Below are 23012 nucleotides of genomic sequence, written 5' to 3' on the forward strand. Positions count from 1 at the left end.
AAGATGGTTGATGGTCATTTGATTAAATCAGTTCCTAAAGAAAACAGATGCTGTGTTGTCAGTTTGAATGGTCAGCTGTTGCTCTTCACTTTTCTCTTGTGCTGGGGAGGTATATGGCTTGGTCAGTGTCCCAAAAAATGACACTACAGTTATATGCAGAACCCTTCTTTCCTCCCCACTCTTCATCTTATAACCACAGAACTGTTGTGGACATGGATTTCATTACAGACACAGCTGACCTGAGCCAGCGCCAGTTTATTCACAGCTTTTCACTTTGAGGAAGTAACTTCTCATTCGTGTAGCAAGTGTAATGGAAAAGACAAAAGGAACTTGACATCTATTTTTAGGAAAAGATAGTGTTTACCCCAGCAAAACTAAAAAAAAAAAAACAACATATAGAGACATTACAAACTTTAAACCGAGACAGATTTTTTTAAGAAACTATTTTAAGATGGAGGAGTTTATTGTAATGTATGCCTCAATTGCCCTGTCAGTTCAAGTAGTCCTCCACTCATATTTTTAATTCTATGTGAACTCATATTCTCATATACATTGTATGAAATATCCATTAAAAATCGAAACCTATAGTGCCAGAAAAATAGTAAACTTGATGTAGTGCTTTCAAATGCACAAAGTGCATTTTGAGCACTTTTAAAGTAATTTTATTTTCACAAAGAAAAGTAATTGTTTCACAAATAAAAGTGATATTACTGCACAAATGCATCATTGTAAGAGCTGACACAGTAGCTGTGTAATAGACTCTGTATGATTCAGAAAGAGAGGGTGAACAGACGAGTAGTGATGACTGTTCAGATGACATCAAAAGCACTATGAAGAAGGCAAATTATGAAAATAGCCTGCTTGCCTTGCCTGGGATCAGAAGTCTGGAAAACTCAGTTTCAGGAAAACAGAACTGGAAAAACGGAGTGTCAGTAAGCTAGTGTGCAGTTCAACATGAATTGCTCAAGCATGTTGATTAACAGGGCATTAAGCAGTCTCAGGCAGCATCCTCGTACAAGTTTGTGGAGGTGACCCAGTGCTAAGACATGGGGATAGAAGTAATTTGTGTGAATACTGCTGTGGGGTAAGAAGTTCAGTATTATGGAAAGATGTGATGGCAGGTTCACTAAGGGATCTTGGGTGTGTGCCTGGCTAGAATTAGGAGAGCTGTGCAACTGTTTCAAGAATTAGTTAATTTGGCAAGAAGATCAGGACTGACATAAAGCCATTACTGCTCACAGCATGTTGTCAGAAGTAGAAATGGTTGTGACTTTAGAGTCAGAGCCGAAGGGTATTAGGGTCAAGAGTCAGGCAAGTATGACATGCCCAGATGTATCATGGAGAGCCGAAGTCTGGGTTAACTGCTAGATGAAGAAGATTTGCAGCAAGTAAAGCAATAGACGTTTTAAATGCGGAACTATGTACAGCTTAGAAGTTGGCATTTGGTACAGTGTAGTAGGGCTGTGTTATTTCCGTATAGAAATTTTTCCTGTGTAATTGAAAATCCACTGCAAACTTGTAAAAAGCTGAAAAAGCAAGGTATGTTAAGATAGTTAGAAAGATGGTTGGCAATAGTTCCCTTGACTAGGGGACAGAATGTTTAATTTGTTAATCACTTCTGAATTTTATAGGGGAAGTTGTCATGACACGTAGAATACAGAACTATGGAATTAAAAGGCAGACAAGCTTTTAATATAAAGAAGCAAAACCTAACAAGTATCTATTCTGCAGTCAGGTTATAGGAAGTTCTGTGCCATAAAACTGGGAATACAAGTATGAAGTGGCCAGTTTATCTACCTGATTTCTCCTTGAGGTTGAGAATAAAAATAAACAGTAGCTCTGGAGGATTTCTGGTATAATGATGAAGGCTTCATTCCCTCTTGTCTTTCAGTTACCTAAATGGAAGTCTTACCAGTTAACAGGCAAGAGAGGAATTAAAAGTGCTAAAGAGAGGCTGTCTGCAGCTCCCTAGTGAAATGCCAATCCTCACAGTCTGCAGTTCTAGTATTTGCCTCTGATCCCAAGTGCCATTTACTGCAGATAAGATCCTAAGGGAGTTCAGTTCGACCTGGTGAGCTGGGGGATGGGTTGTACTAACATGAGGTATGTAAACAAGGAAAGGCATCAAATACATGAAATCAAGTTTCTGTGAGTTTGCTGACAGCTCACACGTAGTTGCAATAGCATACTTTGCTCTTAGCATCTTTGCCTATCAGAGACTGACTTACAGGAAGGAGAGTGCATCAGAGCAGCTTGGCTGGATTTCAGCAATCAAGCTGTAGGCAAGGAAGATTAATAACAGAAATACTCTAGAATTGTGGGGCATAGGGGGTTTAAAGGGTAGCTTTAAAATAGACTTGTAGCATAGCTGAGGTTGGAAGACACCTCTGAAAACCCCCTGCTCAAGCAGGACAACCTAGAGCCAGTTGTCCAGGACCATGTCAAGTGTTTTTTTAAGATCAGCAAGAACGAAGATTGCACAACCTCTCTGAGCAACCTGCTCCAGTGTTTGATCACCCTCCCATTAAAAAAAAAAAAAAAAAAAAAAAGAGAGAGAAGAAAAACGTTAGCTATGTGCCATTACCAACTAGACATTCCAGTCCACTGAAATCCCTGCTTTCCTACCTTTCTGGTTGCTGGCCAAATAGCAAGATGCTGTACAGTCAGGAGCTTGTAGTCTTGAACGCTCAAGGCACAAGTTGTATGTTACTGCAGAATGAAGCCACACCATGTCTTAGGCTAGTTTTTTAAAATACGAACTTACTACTCTCTATTTACAAAGACTTTCTGGAAGGGAATGTTTTGGAAAGTGTCATTGTACATGGAAGAAAAAGATAGATGTGGCAAGGATAAAAGAATGTCAGGAAGGCTGAGGGGAGTGTGTTGTCGATAGGGGAGAACTCAGCTGAAAAAGCAAACACGAGTGAATAATGGCCATAGCGTCCATTAGCCAATGCTGAAAGAGGTGAAGGTCAAAGAGGTATTTTTAAAAATCCATGCCAAGGACTGCACAAGTGTGTCTGCCTCTCTTGCCAGTGCTCTCCTATTAGAGCAGCATCTCCAGTGTAGAATGCTCTGGTAACTGTTGTGTGGTCAGCAGGTCCCAGTAGCGCATTGAATCCTTTAACTTGCAGCTTTACAGAGAAGCTTCTAGGGACTTAGTTGTATTTCTTTTAACACCCCATAGCTCCCATGCTGGAGAGCACTGGAGCAATTCATTGTCAGTTGCCTCTCTTGAAAACTGTATTTGGATGATTGTGCTATCAGTCGTTTATTTCTCGCTTTCATCTCAAAATAGTCATTTAAAACAAAGAATATATGTATGTAGAGCAAAGATTAAAACAATGAGAAACCTGAATATGTGCAAGGTAAGTAAATACAACTTCAGAAATTGGAGCAGGTGGCATGAGTAGAAGAAAAATATAATCAGTTAATGTGTGTTTGAAATTAGAAGATATCAATGGTACCTTTTATAAACATACTGTTCCTGTATTATTTGAAATCAGCAGAGAAGCAGTCAGGAGGAGAGAGGGCAGATGATAAATGATTCATTTGCTTGCCTCCTCCTTGAGATTCTTTTCTTTGCCAACTTGAGATAACAGATGTCTTAAAGATTATGAATTCACAGGAAAATAACTCAAGACAGTGGGCAGCCAAGGCAGTATTCTGATAGCCTAAATATGTATTTTTTTCTTCTATTTTATTGCCTGTTGCATCTCAAAATCTAGAAAAGCTCTTATATAAATGAATTACTTTGCTCACAAACATTTTGGTTCAACGAGGCTTTCAATGAGGAGAAGTGGTTCTTCTGTATTTGGACTATCATCTGTTTTGTTCATTGTGAGTCAGCTTTTGGTTACAGGCAAGTCAGCTGCGCATGAGGGAAACGTGAAGACTGATTGTCTGTTGTGCTATACATCAAATGTAGCACTTCATGCAGATCATTGGTGAGAACATATTTCAAAGGACACTTCATTTCTTCAACTGTATGAAATTTTTCAAAGTTAATTCAGAACAGCCTGTATTTTCAGCTTCACCAGGGGGGCATTTCTCTGCAGTAACTATTCACTAGATGAGGTTCTTGCCTTAATATTCTAATCTCTTAGGCATCACTAACTCTCACCACCCAGGTCTCTTTTGAAGATGCCAAAGAATAACCAGAGACTAGTTACGATAAAACTTTTGCAACCTGAAACAAACATGATGGTGTATTCTTTTTGGTATTCTGCATCAAGAACACACTGCATTTAAAATATTGGAAACAAAATAAGATGTGATGTAATTATTCTGACTCAGAAGGGGTGTATTTATATACTCCCACTTTTAGAAAAAGGCTGGTTACATGAGTGAATATTTTATCATTCATGTGGATCTGTATGCTAACTGAAGTGAAAACTGAAGTACTGACAGTTCTGCAGTAGTGGCCAATACTATGTATTGTAAAAGAAGGGGCCATGTTTGCATAGTCACTCTGGGTTTGTCTGCAAGCAAACGTGTGGCCATGAAGTGCTATATTCCGTACCAGAGGGGTGGTCTTCCTTTGCATAGACTCTGTGGCTCTGTATTCCTCTGTTTCCACGTACAAATTTGGCTTTGTTCATTCAGCTGTTTGGAGTTCAGTGGTCTTTTATGTGCATACATAGCCATTGCAAATTGATTTGCAAGAGCATGTTTAGTCTCGCAGTGAAGGCCAAATGGTCATCAGATTTGTTGTCACCCCAGCTTCAGGTTAAATTTGATCTGTTGAAAAAGGAGATCAAACAGTGCTGGGTTTGCTTTTTCCTCTTGCCACTGAGTCATCGTCCCACCTCACCACACTCTTTTCTAAGAACTCTGTTTGTCTTTACAAAAGGTTGTTTAAATTGGAGTTTCAGTGCAGGCTTCTTCTCTCTTAGTGGGTTTTAAGATACTGAACACCTATGAACAGTGCAAAATAAATAAAACAACAAGATCAGTCATCTAAGAGCAGACAAAGAAATATAATTTACTCCAAAAAAAACCCAAATCTTAAGTAATAAGTTACTTACAAGGATATTTCTATAACTAAAAAAGTATTACCTCAGAGGCAAATAAGTTATCAGATGTTTTCCATGCTTCAGCGTCTGTCTTCAAAGGCAAAAGACTGTGAATTACACAAAGCTTTACATATATTTATATTACTCTTCCCTTGCAGCACAGAGGTATAAAGTATCTTTTGTGTAGTGCTTGATTTATAATTTTGTCTAAGACATGGAGTCCTAGATTTGCTTTTGTTATTTTTTCGTCTTAGGTATTGATGGACATTTCTTCTACACTTAAATGAAGCTTTCTATATTACTGAATTTCCTTATGCTCTGTTTTTTAATAATGCAAGCAGCACAGACTTTATAAGAACAGCCAGGGTTGGTATTAGTTCCCAGGTTCTGCTTTTTGTGAAGATACTTAGACGGATATTAGTTAGGTGACTTAATATTTACAGATGATTGTATCAGAATATAGTGTAGCTCATAGTAGCTCTGTAAGCAAATATGCTGCTACTCTTCATAACATAGAAAATCGTTTTCCCCCTGAGGACAAATACGAGCATGAGCCTGGAAGGGGAAGCTGTCTGTGGCTGCAGCTGTGCTGAGGGGATATGTGTGAACATAAGACATGACCCAGAGGTAGCCAGGGCAAGAGGCTTCAAATTCCTTGGTCAAGCAAGGGCTGCCTATGGAAGCTGCATATTCCTCCTGTTCCCTTTGTCCAGGCAGCATCAGAAATTAACCAGAAAAAGCTGCTTATAAAGCAAGATTTTAGTGGATGTTTGTACCTGAAGCAGTCAGGTACAGCACATAACACAAGGGCTTTCAAAAACGTTGAGCTCTAGTACAGAGGGAGTCATTGACAGCTGTCTTCCCTGCGATCATGTCTCGTTTCAATTGCTTTTGTGGTCACGTGCTTCCCTGTGTTCCTTTCTACTCTATGTCAAGAAGCTCCATTGGGTAAGACCAACTTTCAGAATCGTAACTTCAACATTTGAAGAGGTGTGCGGTGAAACTGGAAAATGTACTTGGGCCTCTCTAAACAAATGCGAATGCCATCTTTAGACATAGCAATGCTCCCGCTTACTGATAAAGCAATTTAAAAGTTTGACTATTGCATTTTGTGTAATATATCTGAAAGAAAAGGTGAAATCATGAATAATCAGTGAGCTGTGATGGCAGCAAGGTTCTCAGAGGCTTACGTGTGCATGGTATTTTAACAAGAAACATTTTTATACAGGTTCTTCCAAACTGGTGGAATAGAACTGTAGACCCATTATGCATACCTATGACCATATACACAGCTCGAAAATCAGGTTACACCTATGACTATGCTATCCTACCATGTTGATCTTGAATAATGTAAAGGAATACAGAACAGGGAATCTGTTACTGGAAAATCGTTTAGTAATTGTAAATCCTGTGTGTAATGAAGTGCCAAGAATATGTTACAAAAAGCTGTGTGTATTTATGTTTTTGTGCTTTAAAAGTGGTTATGAGGAAGAAGTAACAGAAGAATGTTTTATTGTATTGACATTTTTGAGCAGTGTGATTCATACATTAATCACACAGACTCACTCCTATAATTTTTATGTTCTCATAAACATAGAGTGTCCTTGGTTTTTTTAATTGCTTTATTTCATTACTGTAAAGACAAAATGCATCACTGCAGGATTTCAGGAGTTTTATTTTTGTTCATGTAGGGAAACAGTATTGTAAGAGAACAGTGAGAAAAAAAACAGAGAAGTAGAGTATTGCATACTTGTAAGCAACAGGATTTGGGTCGAGCACATAGGGGCAAATTATTGTATCATTTTGTACTGGCATCTCTTCTTGAGGTTGTAAGATGTTCCATGTTTTCAGTTTTCCGTTTATGCTGAAACAGCTCCTGTTCCTTGCTCTCCTGACTGAATTTGCCTTAACTTTGAGTGACTTCCCCTTTTTGCTTCTCAGAAAGCAAGTATTTGGAGGCCCTTTCTTTTTGTCTCTTTAATGTTGAGCAAGTCCTTTTATTTATTTATTTATTTATTTATTTTTAGTGCAGCTCAGGCTTATAACATATTGCATCATGTACTTTGTTGCTGTCTGCCTTGGATATTTATTTGCAATAACAGCCAGTGCTCTGTTAAAAATCTAACTGTGGAAGAGGTTTTACGAAGTCCTTGAAAGATGCAGAAGCAGGTATCTTTTAGAGTAAACTTAACCTTTCAGGTGCCTAAATATCTAAGTAGACTTGCAAATCTTTCCCGTGTTACTACCATTTAATTATGCTGGTCATTATGACAAAATTAGACCTCTGGGGTAGACAAATGGGACTCTCAGGACTGGAACCAGAGGTTAGTCATTTATGATAAATGCAGCAAAGGAGATCAAATAGTGACTAGTCTTACCTGGAGAGTTTTCCAGACCTTGAGGAATGCATTTGTGTTTGGATAAATGCTCTTAAGCAAGGCAAACCAGTGGTTAACAGGTGGCCTTGCGCTAGAGTAGACAGTGCTTTGAAAGGCTGAGATGTGGCAGGACTTCCCTAATTTGCTGCTTAGGTTCTGCCTGGGATCTCTCTACAGACCTGTGTAAGAACTCTGTCAGAGTTGCTGAAAGGTAGTGAAGTTGTACAGGTGCAACTAAAGAGCTAACTTGTCCTGAAGAACTTTGTCTTGTAAGAGGTGAGGTACCCAAGATATTCTCTGAAAGTCAGGGTGGGGGAATTAAGCTGAGCATGCCTGGAAGCAAGAAAGAAAATCCTAAGGGAGTTTGACATGAAATAACTGGGATGCAGCATAATATCAACAATACAAAGTTCAATGCTTTAACCTAACTTGAGGAAGTGGAATCTTGTTCTGTGTTTTGCCAAGCCAAGCGCCATGCTCCTCTTTCTCCAGCACTGGAGAAAATGCATTGCTCACCGTGGGCAATTTAATTTGTCACTGTTGATCTGTGTTGTTGGTTTAGCATTAGTCAAGCAAATCCCTTAAACTCAGAGCTGTAAACCTGCGAATGTGCAGGATTTCAAGGTATAAGGTCTGCTTTCCATGAGAACTGAAGGTACAAAGCCGTAATGGGAGAATTGAACATTGTACCTTTCAGATCTTTTGATTAAACACCCCCTTGATAAATTACAACTCTTTGAATGTGTTAGAATCTTGTGAAAAAAGTAAAAAGAAGGAAGAAGACTGAAAGAACATTTATCTGTGTGTTGCATCTTTTGAAAATGACACTAAATTAAAGAAATAAATTGCTGGCAGCCGTCTTACCATGAGCCATCCCTCTTAATAGTGCATTTGTCTGTTTAATTTAGTACAAATGAATGCTTGTAATTCCACAGAGGCTTGTTTGAATGAAGAGAACAACCAAGAAAATACGGGAAGATTTCTGTGGCATTCGAGAGTTTCTCACCACCAAAAGCTCAAGATGCTGCAGAACTGACTAGATGCAGCTCTTGCAGAACTCTTGCCTCCCCTTCAACATTGCCTCAGGCAACATGTTCTGCCTCTGCACTCTATATGCAGGCTGGTGACTTGCCAAAATAGATGATAGCCTTTGGGTTTGTTTCTCATTTTTCCCATTTGTTGCTCAGTTTTGGAGAACAGTGATACACATCTCATCTGCCTGATACAGAAACACTTGTCCTGTGCTGGTGGAATGAACTATCATGTATGGATACTGTGGCACTGTTCATTTTTGAGGATGTGGAACAGTGAATGTTAATTTTCATTCTCAGTACTGAGATAACTTTTGGGAAACGTACCAGTTGTCATAGAACTAATGGTGTCTCGGGCTTCAGAGGGCCAGCAGTGGCAAGAATAATGGATTTATTTCAATTTATCATATTTATTTATTGCTCTTCTGTACATTTATTCCCGGGCATTTGTGCAACCCTCAAATAACAAAGTTTAGCAGCATAACATGCCCTTTAAAACTACAGGTTATTTTGGATTATAGCAGTTTCACGATGGAAGCTGAGAAATAACAACAAATCTTAACACAAGGAGTACAATTGAGGGCTCCTCCTGCTGTGTTTTCGTTTTAGCAGAGCTGAAGGCCGAGTAGTTGGATAACCTCGCACGCTGAGCTGGTACGTGTCAGGAGCCCAGTAGAGCAGCCCTCCCACAGCTCTGTTCTCTACAAGGTTTTGAAAATGTTGTGGCTTAATTGCCATGGGAGACACATGCCCGAGTGTTTCTGCCCAAGTGACTACTCGTCTTGGTGTAAGTATTGCAGAATCAGACCCATTACACCAGACGAGGTAAGTCATTTTCCCAGTTTACCAGTGCATCACCTAGATTCACACATGGGCTTCCTGGAATTTAGGATTTGTCTGGGCTTGTGTTTCATGGCAAATTTCATCTAGTTTCCTAGATTTCAAAACAATGCTGGGCAGGAAATTGATGTGTTTGCTTTGCCTGTGAATGTGTTAATATTTTTTGTTTAACTTTATTGCCTTTAATGGCTTCAAAATGAATATTTAAATTGTATAGATATTCTAGGTTAAACAAGATTCTAGGTTAAAAATCTGGCTGATGTTCCAAGTGCCCAGTATGAAAGAGAGTTGGTTATTTTGGTTAAACGTTGTTGATTTATTGCATATGTTCATTGTATAATGGCTCTCATGAGTGCAGCAACCAGGAAATGGGTTGCTGTATTTTTTGCATCTTTCCATCATTTCTTGAGACATTTGTTCAATGTATGCTGTTACCTGTTGGAGTGAAAATAAAATCTTGACAATGTTGGGGGGTTTTGCCCTGATAAGAGACTTACTTGAAACTGATGTAGAAGAGGTCAGAGTAAGACCTGCAATGTAGTGTCATTACAGATATTCTGAACCTGTCAAAAAGCGCTAATACTCTGATAGCTAAAAGTGAAGCAGCACCATTGTTTGCATTCTTTAAGAAAAAGGCATATTTTTTAAAGCTGTTCTGGAATTGGTTTTTTTGTTAAGTTGGACTGAAGTCAGCTTCAAGACAGCAAGCCGGTAGTACAAAGGTAATATTTTTGGAGATTACTGTTTAGGAATCCATGTGGTTTGATCTAAATGATTTTATTTATAGAGAGGAGAGCACATAGTAAGCTGAATGTGCACAGCGGTTCCACAAATTAGAGCTATTTGCTCTCATTCAGTGTATGTTGTGAAGTGCTACTGTGCGTAGGCAATTTTAGCAGTGTGAATTATGTGATGGAACATAAGAGAAATGGGAAAGATGCAATAGCAATTCATGTTTGGTTTTGGTTTATTCAAACGCTTACTCGAAAAATCAATACAAAATAGCAGCAAAGAGCAAAGTAGTTGACCGCTATCTCAAAACCTGGCTGAGGGGATAATATTCTGGGATTATCTCATAACAACATGAGATGTGTGCAATAAGAATAAAAGAGAAAAGGCCTTTTATGGGCCATTTGCAAATCTTGTATTTCTGTTCTTGGACTTTGAAACTTCAGCTGCTATCCAAGAAAGAATACTTCAAGCATATATGTCTCATTCTTTACAAAAGCTAATTTATTGCTGCAGAAATCTATTGCCTGCAGTATTTCTTACAGCTCTTTATACAGTCATTTTGTATGAATTATATGCTAGTAGCCAGTGTAGCAAACTCTTTCAGTAATGTATACTTGCAAGTTGTCTTCTGAGTACGAGAGAAGAAACCAAATCCGCAGGGAAGCGCAAGATCTTCTGTTGAGTAATAGCCCCCCTCATGTCAACAGGGGCTCATTGCACAAGGGGTGGTGGGGAACCTCAATGCCAGGGAGCGGGACCTAGCGCATGTTGCAGTGAACGAAGTCACAAAGCTACGGGTGACCAGGGCAAGCCTTTCTGTTGACACATGCCCTGGCATTACAGTGAGAACAGAAACATTTGCTGCTCCTTGAAATGCACCGCTTCTGAACAGCACTAGATGAGAGCAACAAATTGTTGTACTTGAGAATGGGCAAGAGAATGGGTCATTTGGCAAAAGGTGGTGTAAAAGCACCGCTTGCTGCTGAGGAATATTTGTGCATCTCTAGAAGCAGATGAGAAGCTGAATGAGCTTTTCCATTCTTTACCAGGACTGTGTAACTGCTTTTAAAGTACACTTGAAAAAAACTGTTTGAAACCCTGTCACCAAGTTCCAGTTTTTGTCCTGTGATGGAGTGTTTCACCTGTAATGCTAATCCAAAATAATCATCTACACTATGAAGTTTAAAAGATACAGCTACTAAAACTAGTAGCTTTCATGAACATGCACATTTTCAGTTCTCCATGTGGTCAAGTTAATGTGTAGTTTAATACTGTGTTTTACATTTTCCTTCTAAATGATGGAGTATAAAATATTCAACGTGTATGGGAAGGTCAAGACTTTCCTGTTGGAGTTTAGATGTCCTTGTCTAAACTGCTGGTGATGATTCGACTGCATTCTTGATGTTGCACCTGCAGAAGTTTCTACTTTTATATGCATTTTAACGCTTCCAGTCTCAGAAAGAAAAATATTTTGGTGGTCTATGGTTAACCTGTGCAAGTGTCTTTTGACTTTGTTTACAGTTGCTTTCTAGCATTTTCTTCTGCTTTGGCTTAGGCTTAAATAATTATCTCAGCTTCACTAGTATTTCAGTTCTAATTGTCAAATGCACAAGCCTGGCTCCTCCTGTGGCATATGGAAATGGTCCATTTCTTAGTTAATTAATGGTTTTCTCCCAGAAGCATATGACCACTAGTACTACGTTGTTGCTCTAAGTTGCTTCCAGTAATTACTGATGTTACACAAAAGGCTTATACACAATAGAAGGCCTGAATATTTTTGCATGTTTTTAACAAAAGAATGAATTTATTGAACAATATGAGGATAATTATATTCAAATTGCCATTATTCTGATGGTGCATATGTGTTAAAACGTGATGGTGTAACAAAAATAGGTTTTCCAGGCTCATAGGTTCCTCACAGACAAATCTTGGTCATAAAATTCGGAGCAGCAGCCAGATGGCAGAAACCTGGAAGTGTTGCTGTGGCGTCTAGGAAGAAAGAGAAAACCTACGCCTCAGTAACAGTAGAACATTAACATACTCGGAGTAAGGTATTACTAGCAGTGATGGCACATTGCATTGTGGCTTAATTGTGCTTAATGGAGCCCTGCAATCTCCAGGATTCAGCTGCACACATCAAAGCAGGTCATTTGCCCGTTCATCTGCTTGTAGAGAAACACAGCAGCTTTACATAACCAGTTTGGTAGAGTACTGGAAGCACCTCAGATATTCTGTCTCCCCTCACCCCTCCTTGCAGTTTTATCTTTGTCTTCTCTGGTATATTAATGTCACAAATGAAAAGAAAAGAAGCAAACCAAACAAAAAAACCCCATCAACACTCCTTTCCCCAACCCTCCCAAAACATTAACACCAAGCTTACTTCTCTTTTCTGCTAGATGGAGAACAAACAGACCTCAGTAAAGTGTTTGTTTTGGTTTGGTTTGGTTTTTTTGTCATCTGTCCAAAAGCATTTACCCTTCTAAACAGCATGTGGGTGATGAGAGAGTTGGAATTGACATGTCACATCCTAAGTCAGAAAAAACCTGCGAGAATCCTCCAGGATAAGAAGGAAATTGCAACTTGACTGTTCCTGTGCCTTTTAAAATCAGAATTGCATTTGTGCTAGTGGGTGGGTGTAAAATGGTGGAGTCCTTGTGTTGTGGAAGATAGTGACAGAATCCATATTAAAATTGAGTGTGGCCAAGACTTTACCTGAAGTCTCTTAACACTATCTTCAATATACTTTGAAAAAGCAATTAAAAAAGTTAACATTTTAATGCTAGCTCTTTGCTCTTAATTAGGTAACTTCTGTTTCTCAAAAGCCGCTGCTGAGGGTGGTGGTTTTAAGAAGAATTTTTTCAGAAGTAAGCTTGTAGCACAACCTTTTTCTTAATCTTTGCATTTTAATATACACAATTCAACGATTTAGAACAAAAAAAGTGATACAGTAACCATCTAGACTGGCAGTCCAAAATAGCTGTACCAGAGCTCCATCAGTACCAGTAAAATCAGTAACATACAACCTAGAAGCATATATGTCATATCTTACTTGTACAATAGTTGCCTTTTGTCTTTTTGCACATTTAATTTAGAACTGGTTTCTAGCTAAGTCATATCACAGCCCAGCTTGTCTAACCAGGAGACACTGTGCACTGAGCCAGTTCCCCCTGGCTACAGATACGGCTTTGAAAGCTGGAAGGATGGAAAGTGCAGCTGTGGCTGATGGGCAGATGATGCCAATGTGCAGGGAAATCTGAAACAGAAGACAGGATCCTCCAACTTGTCATTTTCCTACTTATGGACCTGCCTGAAAGGGGCCTCTTTGCCACATGGTTTTATTGGGTTCAGTCACTTTGCATCTACTTGAAGGGTGGCCCAGTCAATCTCAGTTTCCTTTCGTGTTTCACCTGAGCCTGCCTGGCAGGCCTACAGTAGAGGGAAATATGTGGGTCTTCAAGAGCTGCTACGTTCGTTCATGTGTTTGAAATTTTGGAAAGATGTCTTTAGGCTCCTCATGCTGCAAACCTTGACTCCGTTCCCAACCTAACCCATGCAATTTCTGTAGCAACACTCCTTTATTAAAAACCAATCATAACTCAAGGAGCAATTGGGTTGGATTTTTTGTCTGAGCTGCGGTGATAATTGTTATGTCTCTTTTTAAGAGAAATCCTATTACAAAGCTATGGGGCCTAGTTTTGAAGAGATTGTCAGCCATTAAAGTATACCTTTTGTCAGCAGGGAGAAGGACAGACATTTGCTCCATGGGTCTGTTCTCTGAAAGTTTTAACTGAATATAGGTTTTTTGGTTTTTATTTTATAGAGTAGCTATACTGTGCTATTAAAAAAAAATGCTGTACTTATTCTCTTGTGGTGGAAAAAAAAGTGGATTAGTATGTAGAGTTGATGGACCTTCTGTCAGTGAAGTTAACCATGTGGTTTTCTCTGACGAGACAGGCCGCAAAGACAATGGCACCAGTGAAAAGTATAACCTGTTCATACGTGCACACATTTGTATAAACATCTGTTTCATGACAGAGGTTTTAAGTTTTAAAAAAGTAAGTTTAGATTTGAAAATCCCAGTTCATTTTGAAATAGTTTACTTCCTATCTGCTGCACTTTTCATCTAATCCCACGTTGTCAGTTTGTGACCTTTCCTGGGTCTGATGGCAGCATGTAAGGACCAGTGTGACTTCTTGTGCTGTGTTGCCTCAGCTTTTGGTGCCACTTACAAAAGTAAGCATTGAATGCCAATGTGTTGTCATTGCCTCTTTTTTGTCTTCACTGCTAATGCCAGAGGGATGTTTAAATGTCTAGAAATCATGCTCTGTCTTGTATGTGTACAGCTGGAGGAAGCCTCTTTATGGTCTCCTGGTGTCACAGGCAACCACACCATTTTTAGAATCTAATCAAACGCCACTTTGAAATAAATTAGATTTCTGCCCTTGAAGATTTTTTTGTTTATTTGTTTTAAGTTTCTAAATATATGTTCACTTCTTTTTCCATTTGACCTGACCTTAGGCCTTTTAAAGTTAGATGTTGAAGTCTGATCTAGCCGCACCAGGAGAAAAAGGCATCTTGAGAGAGTAATTCATCTGATGTATTATAGTTGTCTATTTTGCAGTGACATTAAATACCCTCTGGAGGTATTAGGTTCTCTCTACTCCTGAGCGATAGGCGCAGATTGAGACATCTGACTCAGGGACACCTACAGTGAGTGGTAGGTGAATCTTAGGATAAAGCCTGAAAGGAGCTGTTTTAGCAAAGCCTGTTGTTTACACTGCTGAGCTGCCAAGTTTTGCTCTGAGTGGAAGTGTTTGGGGAATGATTGGAGAAGCGGTTCACCTCTCAGGGCAGAGGGAACGGTAGCCGCAGGTGGGGTGAGCAGGAGTTGGCAATTAACAGTTGCAGATAATGAGGCAACCAGTATCACTGGGAAGGTGCATCATGTGACACCTTTTGCAATGCATGCAAGGTCTGTTTTCTGTCCTCCCTGCAAGCACTTTGTAAGGGTTCAGTGCCTTCGACACAGCCTTTATGGGGAGTAGAGCAAACTCAGGCATGCTGTGTGGCTCACTTGTTGAGCTCCTGGTGCCATTGCTTCAGATGTGATATGCTTTGCAGACACTGGTTTGTTAGCCCCTTTGTACACACTCAGCTGCCTGGTTTGTTCTAAGAACAGACTGCACAAACTAGCCATGTGATTTTTTTTTTCTTTTGAGGTGCATTATAGCAATATAAATGGGAGTCAGTATTTTTCACAAAGGTGAGTGACATTATTTCTGTATGATAGCTTGCTCTGAATAAAATGTATCATGCTTAGTTCCCAACTGGCAGCTCATAGACATTTTGCCTTTAAAGCACTCTGATATTGCACCATAACCATGGGAAATGAAAAAGCCTAGAACTGTAACCAGCAGGCAGAGCGCAGCATGGTGCTGCCTGCAGCAGGTTACTTACCAGAAATTATTATACGTGGACCAGTAAAAGCTCACTGATGCCTTTTTTTTCTTCTTCTAAGCCTTTCAAAAGCCATTGAGGACTTTGCAGCACACCTTTTCTGATTTTGAAGTATTGGGTTGTTACCTGCCTTTTCACCACTAGGTAGCTTTTCACTTGCAAGTAACTCAATATATGTTCAAATGTGGACAAAAATGAAAAAAAACTCCTACAAATTATTTTCTCCATCAAGTTAGAAGTCATAAAAAATGAATTAGATTAGAAAGTATCTTTAGTCTTCATTGCGGAATTGCTGCCCTATATGGTTTAAAATTAACTTTATATCAATCGGTCAAATTACTTAAATTTTAAAGTCATGGTGTGCCATTTAGATCTCATATGACTAGCAGTTAAAGCACAGACTGTAATAATACTCTGCAGAAACTGTAATATTAGCAAAAGAGGAAATGGCGACAGAAGAGCAAGACCTCAGTGTTTATTTCTAAACTGCTTGTTAGTTGTCTGAGTTGGTCTTTCTGGCTCCTGACCATGCTGCCTTTGGAGACTTTGTGCTAGTTAAGAAACAGATAAAAAAATCAGTGAGGCTGGGGTGGGAATATTGCGTTTGCAAAACTAGAGTTTTTCTTTGCTGACAGTTTTTGTATATGCATGGCTTGGTTGCTTTGACTTCCCAGTTTGCTTTAGTGTAGGAAAAAACAGATATGCCTTGGCTGTAGAGCCCTTTACAGCGCTCATGCTTTGTTCAACTACTCCAAACATTAGCATGCAACACCTTAAAACCAAAGGGATTCACTGCTGGATCTTCTGGATAGTCTGGCATTAGACCACAGAGAGGAGCTATTTGGTACATTGAGTCTATGCCTCTTGTTGGCTTGCTGCTCTCCACTTAGGTATTTCTCTAGAGAAAGGTTTAGGAGGAGAGGGAGAGCAGTGAGACAACCATGAGAGTAATGGAGAGAAATGCAGGTTTTTGCTAGGTTTTCTATATAGTAGTAAAAATCTTCATGGGATGGGAGGGGGGAAAAGATAAATACAGTTTTATTATTAACATCCAGAATCATGTTTATTTCTTGCTCTCTTAGCCATCTCGAAAATATTGTCCAAGAGTCACACAATATTGATTATTAAGTAGGATGGCAACTGACATCTGTCACATCAGGCAACATCAGCACATCATTTGCTACTTGATACTAGAAGTCATAGTGGGACGGTTATCTTTAGGGAAAATAGCCATCCTCTTTTGCACAAAGAAGCACTCAATGTGGAATGTATTTATTATATTTAAGTTATTTTGAATGCAGCTGTGTAAACTTGTCAATTTAGGACCATTTTAGTTTAGATAGTGAAGAATGAACAGTTATCTGTAGGTGGAAAAAAGAGCTAATTTGAGTGAGTTTGGTTACATTACATTAAGGTATTAATTTTAACATTCAAAAGGTGCCACTCATACAGAATTGCAGTTGCTGTGAAAAATATTGTCAGAAAACCAAATGGCTTCCCTTCTCCCTTCTTTCTCTAGTTTCAATTAATAGATTAGAGAAAAAAAAATAATCTGTAACTTTTTATTACTGTTTACCCTAGAACAGGATCATCAAGGAATGTTGCAGGGGAGATAATTGACCATAAGATTAATTTTTGTAATTTAATGTCAGCTTAAGGCCGTTCTTAGACAGCATTTACATAACTGATTTTGGTGTGTGTTAAGTGTGTTTAATAGTTAAGAGAAATAGCATAAGAGAAAGTCCATTTACTTGTGTAGAGTGTGTATATATGTGTGGATACATATATCTAAATAATACGATGTAGTATGGTTTATACATTCCACATTTTCTAGAGAAGAGGGAGTAATCAGCGAATCTTGTGTTTTGAATTATTTCTCTCTTCCTACCTTCTCCTCCTCCACCACATTCCAGCATGGTCATGATTCATGTCAGTAAGTTGTCCTTCAGCTAATAGAGGCTGAGCAGCAGGCTTGGCAACTTAATTTTGAGAAGTTCTCTCCTCCATGCTGCGACAGGTCATATGACTATAATTATATATAAGCCAATGGATCTGGCAAACAAAGCTCTGGAAATGAATATTTTCATTTATCTGTCTGTCTTAAAAGCATGATGCAGAAGGGTCAAGTAAGGGGTCTTATGAGGTCTTATTCAGAGCTATAAATTCAAGCTTCTCTCGAGTTGTACATCCAGAGATGCACCCTCATACCAGCTTCTCTTGGCAGCCTGGATGTCCAAGGTGAAGAAAGATGGCTGGTAACATCATTTCCAGTAGCTGGTTGATTGTCCAAATTAGACTGTCTTAACTGCTCTAATTCAATGACACACCTGAATTTGAGGCTCTTTGGGGTTTTCTTCTGTTTTCTTTACTCTGATATTAGTGTATAAATATGCACCTTACAAGTATCTGTGCATACATATATATCTCTATGTATATATATGCGAAAGAATATGCATTAAAAAAATGTTAGTGAGATATTTGTATACCCGTGGAAGGATTATGGAGAAAAAAGATCCAGGACAAAATAATCAGTTGAGAGCTTATTTCCATATCAGCAAAAGCCACAAGGTTTTGAATCCCTTCACCACCCCCTCCGATTTCTGGATTTGCCAACACCATGTGTACGGAGCATTAGCCTAGAAAAGAAATCACAGCAAATACACCTGGAAAGATCCTCTGGGTAAAGTTTGTTTATCCTGTCACTAGGAAGCACAATCTATTAGTTAAATTTTGGCTCTTGAACTCTATTACAGAAAGGAAAAAATCCCCATGATTTATTTTCATTTATTAATTGCATTGAATTATAAAGATAGTTGAAGGAAATAATATGCACCAGAAATCTTTTCTCCACCCTCTTTTTGGAAATTAATTATAGGCAGATGTGCTAAGCATTGCAGACATTCTGATTCTTTTAATAGTGCTCAAAGAACAATATCTCATCTTTAACTGTTTCCTCTGGCTTGTGTTTGGCATGGAATTTTGTTTTCATTTTACAATTTCCCTGTTTCCTTCCTTTCCACCAGGAGAGAGAAACAGAAGAAGAAGATGTCAGGTGGCTTTCAGTTATATGCCTCAAAATGAAGATGAACTGGAATTAAAAGTTGGTGACATCATTGAAGTTGTGGGAGAGGTGAGCAGACCTTTAGTGGAATACACATACATGTAGTTCTGACATATCTTGTGCATGCTAAGATCTCAGATACTGTGTGTTCTAAGACATAATTTAAACCAGACATTTTTCTTCTCTGGTATACTGACACGTTTGATTTGGGTTGCTGATGGGAGTGAGGGGATGTGGTTGTTCGCTTATGGATTTTGTGAGGGTTTTTTCCCCTGTAGCACTTTGGCTGGTTTTACTTGATCAGTTGATGCTTCTCAGTTCTGTTCAGGAAAAAAAGCTCAAAGTTTGTGCTACAGGGCTGCTGAATTTATATCTCTGAAGAATGAAGATTATAGCAGAAAAAGCCCTTCCTAGTTTTAGTAAGCCAGCCACAGGGAAGAATTATCTTTGCAGAGGTAAACACATCTTGAAATTTTACTTGAAGCCCTCTGGAGTTCAGCCATGACATTCACCTTTTGTCATCTTTGCCTGCAAATTTTAACAATTTAATTTTACTCTAATCGATTTCAAACATCAACAATAACCATCACCAGCAAACAAAAACACACACACAAAACAACCCAACCCAACCAAAAATTTGTGAAGATGTATTTATTTTGGATGGAAAAGGATATGGAAAATGAATGCACATCTCTTAGAAGGACTGGGAACAAATGATGAAAACTTGGACAGAGATACAGAAATTTTCTTTGCATGGGTGAATCTGATTGCAGGATCAAGGAATACTGTTTACTCCCAATATCTTCAGCTTTGTTCCATTAGGGATATTAAAAATATCTTCTTGAGCTTAATAGCATGAGAACCAAAAGTCAAAATGTTTAAGTAGAAAGCAGTAAAACTCATCTAGTCTTTATTTACTTATCTTTAAAAAGATCTAGGAGCTTAGTCTGCTCAAGCAGCTGATACAAGGTGTACTTCAGCTTGTATCATTTATTTGTAGGATTTTTTTCCTTGTGATTCAGCAGCTACTAAGTCAACATTTTTTTTCTTATCAAAGATATATGATTAGTTTTCTTTTTCCTGCATCTGTCACTTAAGAAATCAGTTCTAAAATAATGTAAATTCTACTGCAATCTATGTGACATCCAGCATTTTCTTATGAGAGTTTAAATTCTCACATCTGAATGTAAGAAGCTTAGTGATCACTGGTTTTCCTTTAAGCTAGCTACACACATCAGCTCTGCCTGTAGTTCTGCCTGGAATCAGATGTGATGTGTCATGTAACTAACCTTATTCTGTCAGTGAGCAGAATTGTAATGGGGGGGTGTCAAGGCTGTAAGATATTTAAGACCATATTTTGAAGACAATGTGAACCCAGTATTAGATTCACGACAGCACATGACCTCTTTTCATTGCACAATTTGAGGCATATTTGTCCTCACATGGCCACACAAATATCTTCCGTCAGTTGCTCTACTTAAAAACTTTTAAGTCTCTCTTTCAAGAGTACAGGGATGGAATAAAACCCCTTTCTAGTATGCAGCCAACAAATTAACTCTGCCAAATGAATTGTATGGTTAAATAATTTACATGAGACACTAGACTTCTCTTATGAAATGCATCTCTTGTCTTTGTATAAATTTGGACAACTTAATTATAAATAACAGATTTATTTAAATCAAAGTGAGTCTGAAAAAGTTTGCATTAAAATTGAAAGATGTAGATCTATGAAAGTGAAACCTTCCCATGCTTGCATGCACATGCTTACAGTTAAGGGCATGTTTTTTGAAACCCACTTGGATTGCCAGTTACAGACTTGGTAGTCTTAAACTCATAATTGTACCTTCAGTTACTGCCGTTGAAGAAAGCATTGACAATTTACTGATTCTAAGGTTTAAGACATTATATTGTTTAGGGCTGCTTTTTTGATTTGCACTCCTAAAGAGTATCATACTCGAGTTGGTTTTACTTTAGTGTGGAAGAGGGTTGCTCATGGCTGGCCTGAACTGTTGGCCATAAGTGCCAGAGAAGAACAGCTGACACAGGTGAGGCTGTGCCCACTTTGACCTTACAAAATACTCTGTTCTGTTGCCTACTGAAGCAGAAGCTCTGCCTCAGGCAACATCTGGTGCATTCATGTGATCCAGGACATTGTCTGACTTCTCTGGGTGGAAGAGGAAAAATAAAGGAATTAAGAGAAAAAATTCTCAGCACCTCAGGAAGTGTTGTTGTGTGACCTTTATTTTCCATCATGGTTGATACCAAGTAGTTGATGTTGACTACTTGCTGATATTACTTCCTCTTCTGCCCTTATCAGAGTAGTATTAATTCCTCGAAAAAGTAGGGCAGAATTTTTCTTTTGAAACAGGAACTGTTATTCGATGTAGAAAGCTGCACCAACCAATGCACTGATTTCATTGTTTACCCTTCTGCTTGTAGGCAGTGTTGCATAATGTGCCATTGCATTGAAATAACATTCACAGTGTTTATGTCATTATACACTGCTCCTTATTTCAAATGATAAATGTTTGATGTGAGTGACTTATTATTCCTCAGTTGTGAAAATGGAGATTTTTTTTGCAAGGGCCAAAATCTCTCTGTGTTATTGTACAAAAAACACCAGAACAACAGCAAAAAACCCTCCCACAGGAGGCAATTCTTGCAAAATATCAGTTTTGTTTATCATTACTCAAGATGAAAAACTGGATGATAGCATCTTCAGCATAATTTACCACAGTTCAGCAGGTAATTGGAACGTTAACGGTCATTCAGTTTCCAGTTGTCCATTTCTCTTACCCTGTCTTTTTATTCATGAGTAGAAGGTCTCAGATTCCCACAGGTAATACTTTCTTGTGTCCTCCTAAGTTGCATCAGTGGAATTAATTGATTTTAAATTGACTTAGATGAATATTTTCAACTCTCTGTGGATTTCTGTTTATTTGGAAGTAAATCAATTCTTAACTGACAGCAAACTAAACCGAATATTGTTTAGAGCAAAAATACTGTCTATATATCTTTATGTGGCTATTTAGCAAAAACTGTTTAAAATGTCATGGCTGACAACTCACAAAGAAAATCTGGTTCCTGTTGTACTGTGCTAATTTGGCTTCATCCTTCAAGAAATGAGTTCAGTTCCCCCTCAAAGCTCTCGAAAGTCACTGCCTTCAGCAAAGCGTTGGCAGAAGAGAATTCAGGTCTTCTCCTCAGCTGCCTCCATCAGCGCCCAGGTGTCTTTCTCCAGACCCCCAGTGAAAATGGGTTGCACTGATATCGCATGCTGAGGATGAGGATATCTTCCGTTCTCCCACCTCTGTTTCAGGGTGCGAACCAACACCTGAGGTGTAGTAGCATCTAAACCTGTCCCAGATCCTTCTTCCTGATACCAATAAATTTAATAAGATACTTTTTGAAAGGGTTTTTATGTCTGTGGTAGTGGTAGCTACTCTTGGAAATTCCTGTTGTGGCAGAAGTGGTTTGGGGTTGGACAATGGATTGAAACAACGGCAACTGCAAATGTAAGTTTTGAAATACCAGACTTGTCACCATATAGATATCATTGGAGGCTGTATATGTTCAGAACTCACAGTTCCTTCCTATTTGCTCTAAATAGTTAGAAGTTAATTCTAATAAGATCAAACATTCATCACAATAGATAAAAATACTTGTTCTTTAACTAGAGGTTTCCATAACTACACAAACACTGATACCCATGAGATATTAATTAACAGACTTAAATTAAAAGTGCATTTGAAACTAACAAGAGAATCATTTTCATCATTGTTTACATTCACATTTAATATGTGATTGATAGCTTTTTGCTTGTCTTTTTCCTAGTGCATTAGCTCTAACTCTAATTACAGTTTCCCAAAATACAACTGTAGCTAATTGTCTTATTAAATGCAGATACCTGAATTCCAATTATGTTTCACCCGTAGACTTTCATGGGATGCCAGACAATTAATTAACCTGTAGAATTGGAATAAGGAATTTGGCGTGTCATTCAGCAGTTCGGAACTTGGTTTCATTTGGGATTAGTCTGTTGCCATGCTGTTATGTTCCATGTGGTCTCATCCTGCTGAGAAGTCAGCTTTTTGGCAATGTGTAGTGCATGGAGTTAAGCTCATAACTAAGTCCTTGACACAGACATGCTGTAATACCACTGAGCTTATTCTTTGACTTTTAGTTAACATTACCATATATAATGTGATCGAATCCTATAAGTAACTCATTTGAAATCATAAAAATGCAGACTGGATTTTTACAAATCTGTTGCTCCATTTGGGTAAGGTTGGTGTGGTGTTGTTTTGTTGTTCTTCTTCTTCTTCTTCTCGTTACAAGATAAAGTAGTTCAACACATTTCCAAGAACAGGATAAACACCAGGGACAGAGCTGGACTTTCCTCACATTTGCTTATTTTGGCAGCTGTAGAGTTGAAAGGGAAATATTTAATAGTGGCAAGGGTATGGTCTGTGCCACAAGGGCAGAACTGTATGATACT

At 38.6% G+C, this 23012-nt stretch overlaps 1 protein-coding gene across 7 annotated transcripts in view; it reads left to right on the top strand.

Annotated features, from left to right (window-relative positions):
- The window catches only part of SH3KBP1 (SH3 domain containing kinase binding protein 1), a 229127-nt gene that overhangs the window by 96109 nt on the left and 110006 nt on the right, over nt 1-23012 (top strand). For all 7 annotated transcript variants that reach the window (XM_071812459.1, XM_065858188.2, XM_071812475.1 and 4 more), the window contains one exon: nt 18477-18583. In XM_071812459.1, the coding sequence (XP_071668560.1) occupies nt 18477-18583 (107 nt within the window). The remainder of the gene's footprint in view (nt 1-18476; nt 18584-23012) is intronic.

This window comes from Patagioenas fasciata, chromosome 1, assembly GCF_037038585.1.
Source record: "Patagioenas fasciata isolate bPatFas1 chromosome 1, bPatFas1.hap1, whole genome shotgun sequence".
Taxonomy (NCBI): Eukaryota; Metazoa; Chordata; class Aves; order Columbiformes; family Columbidae; genus Patagioenas; species Patagioenas fasciata.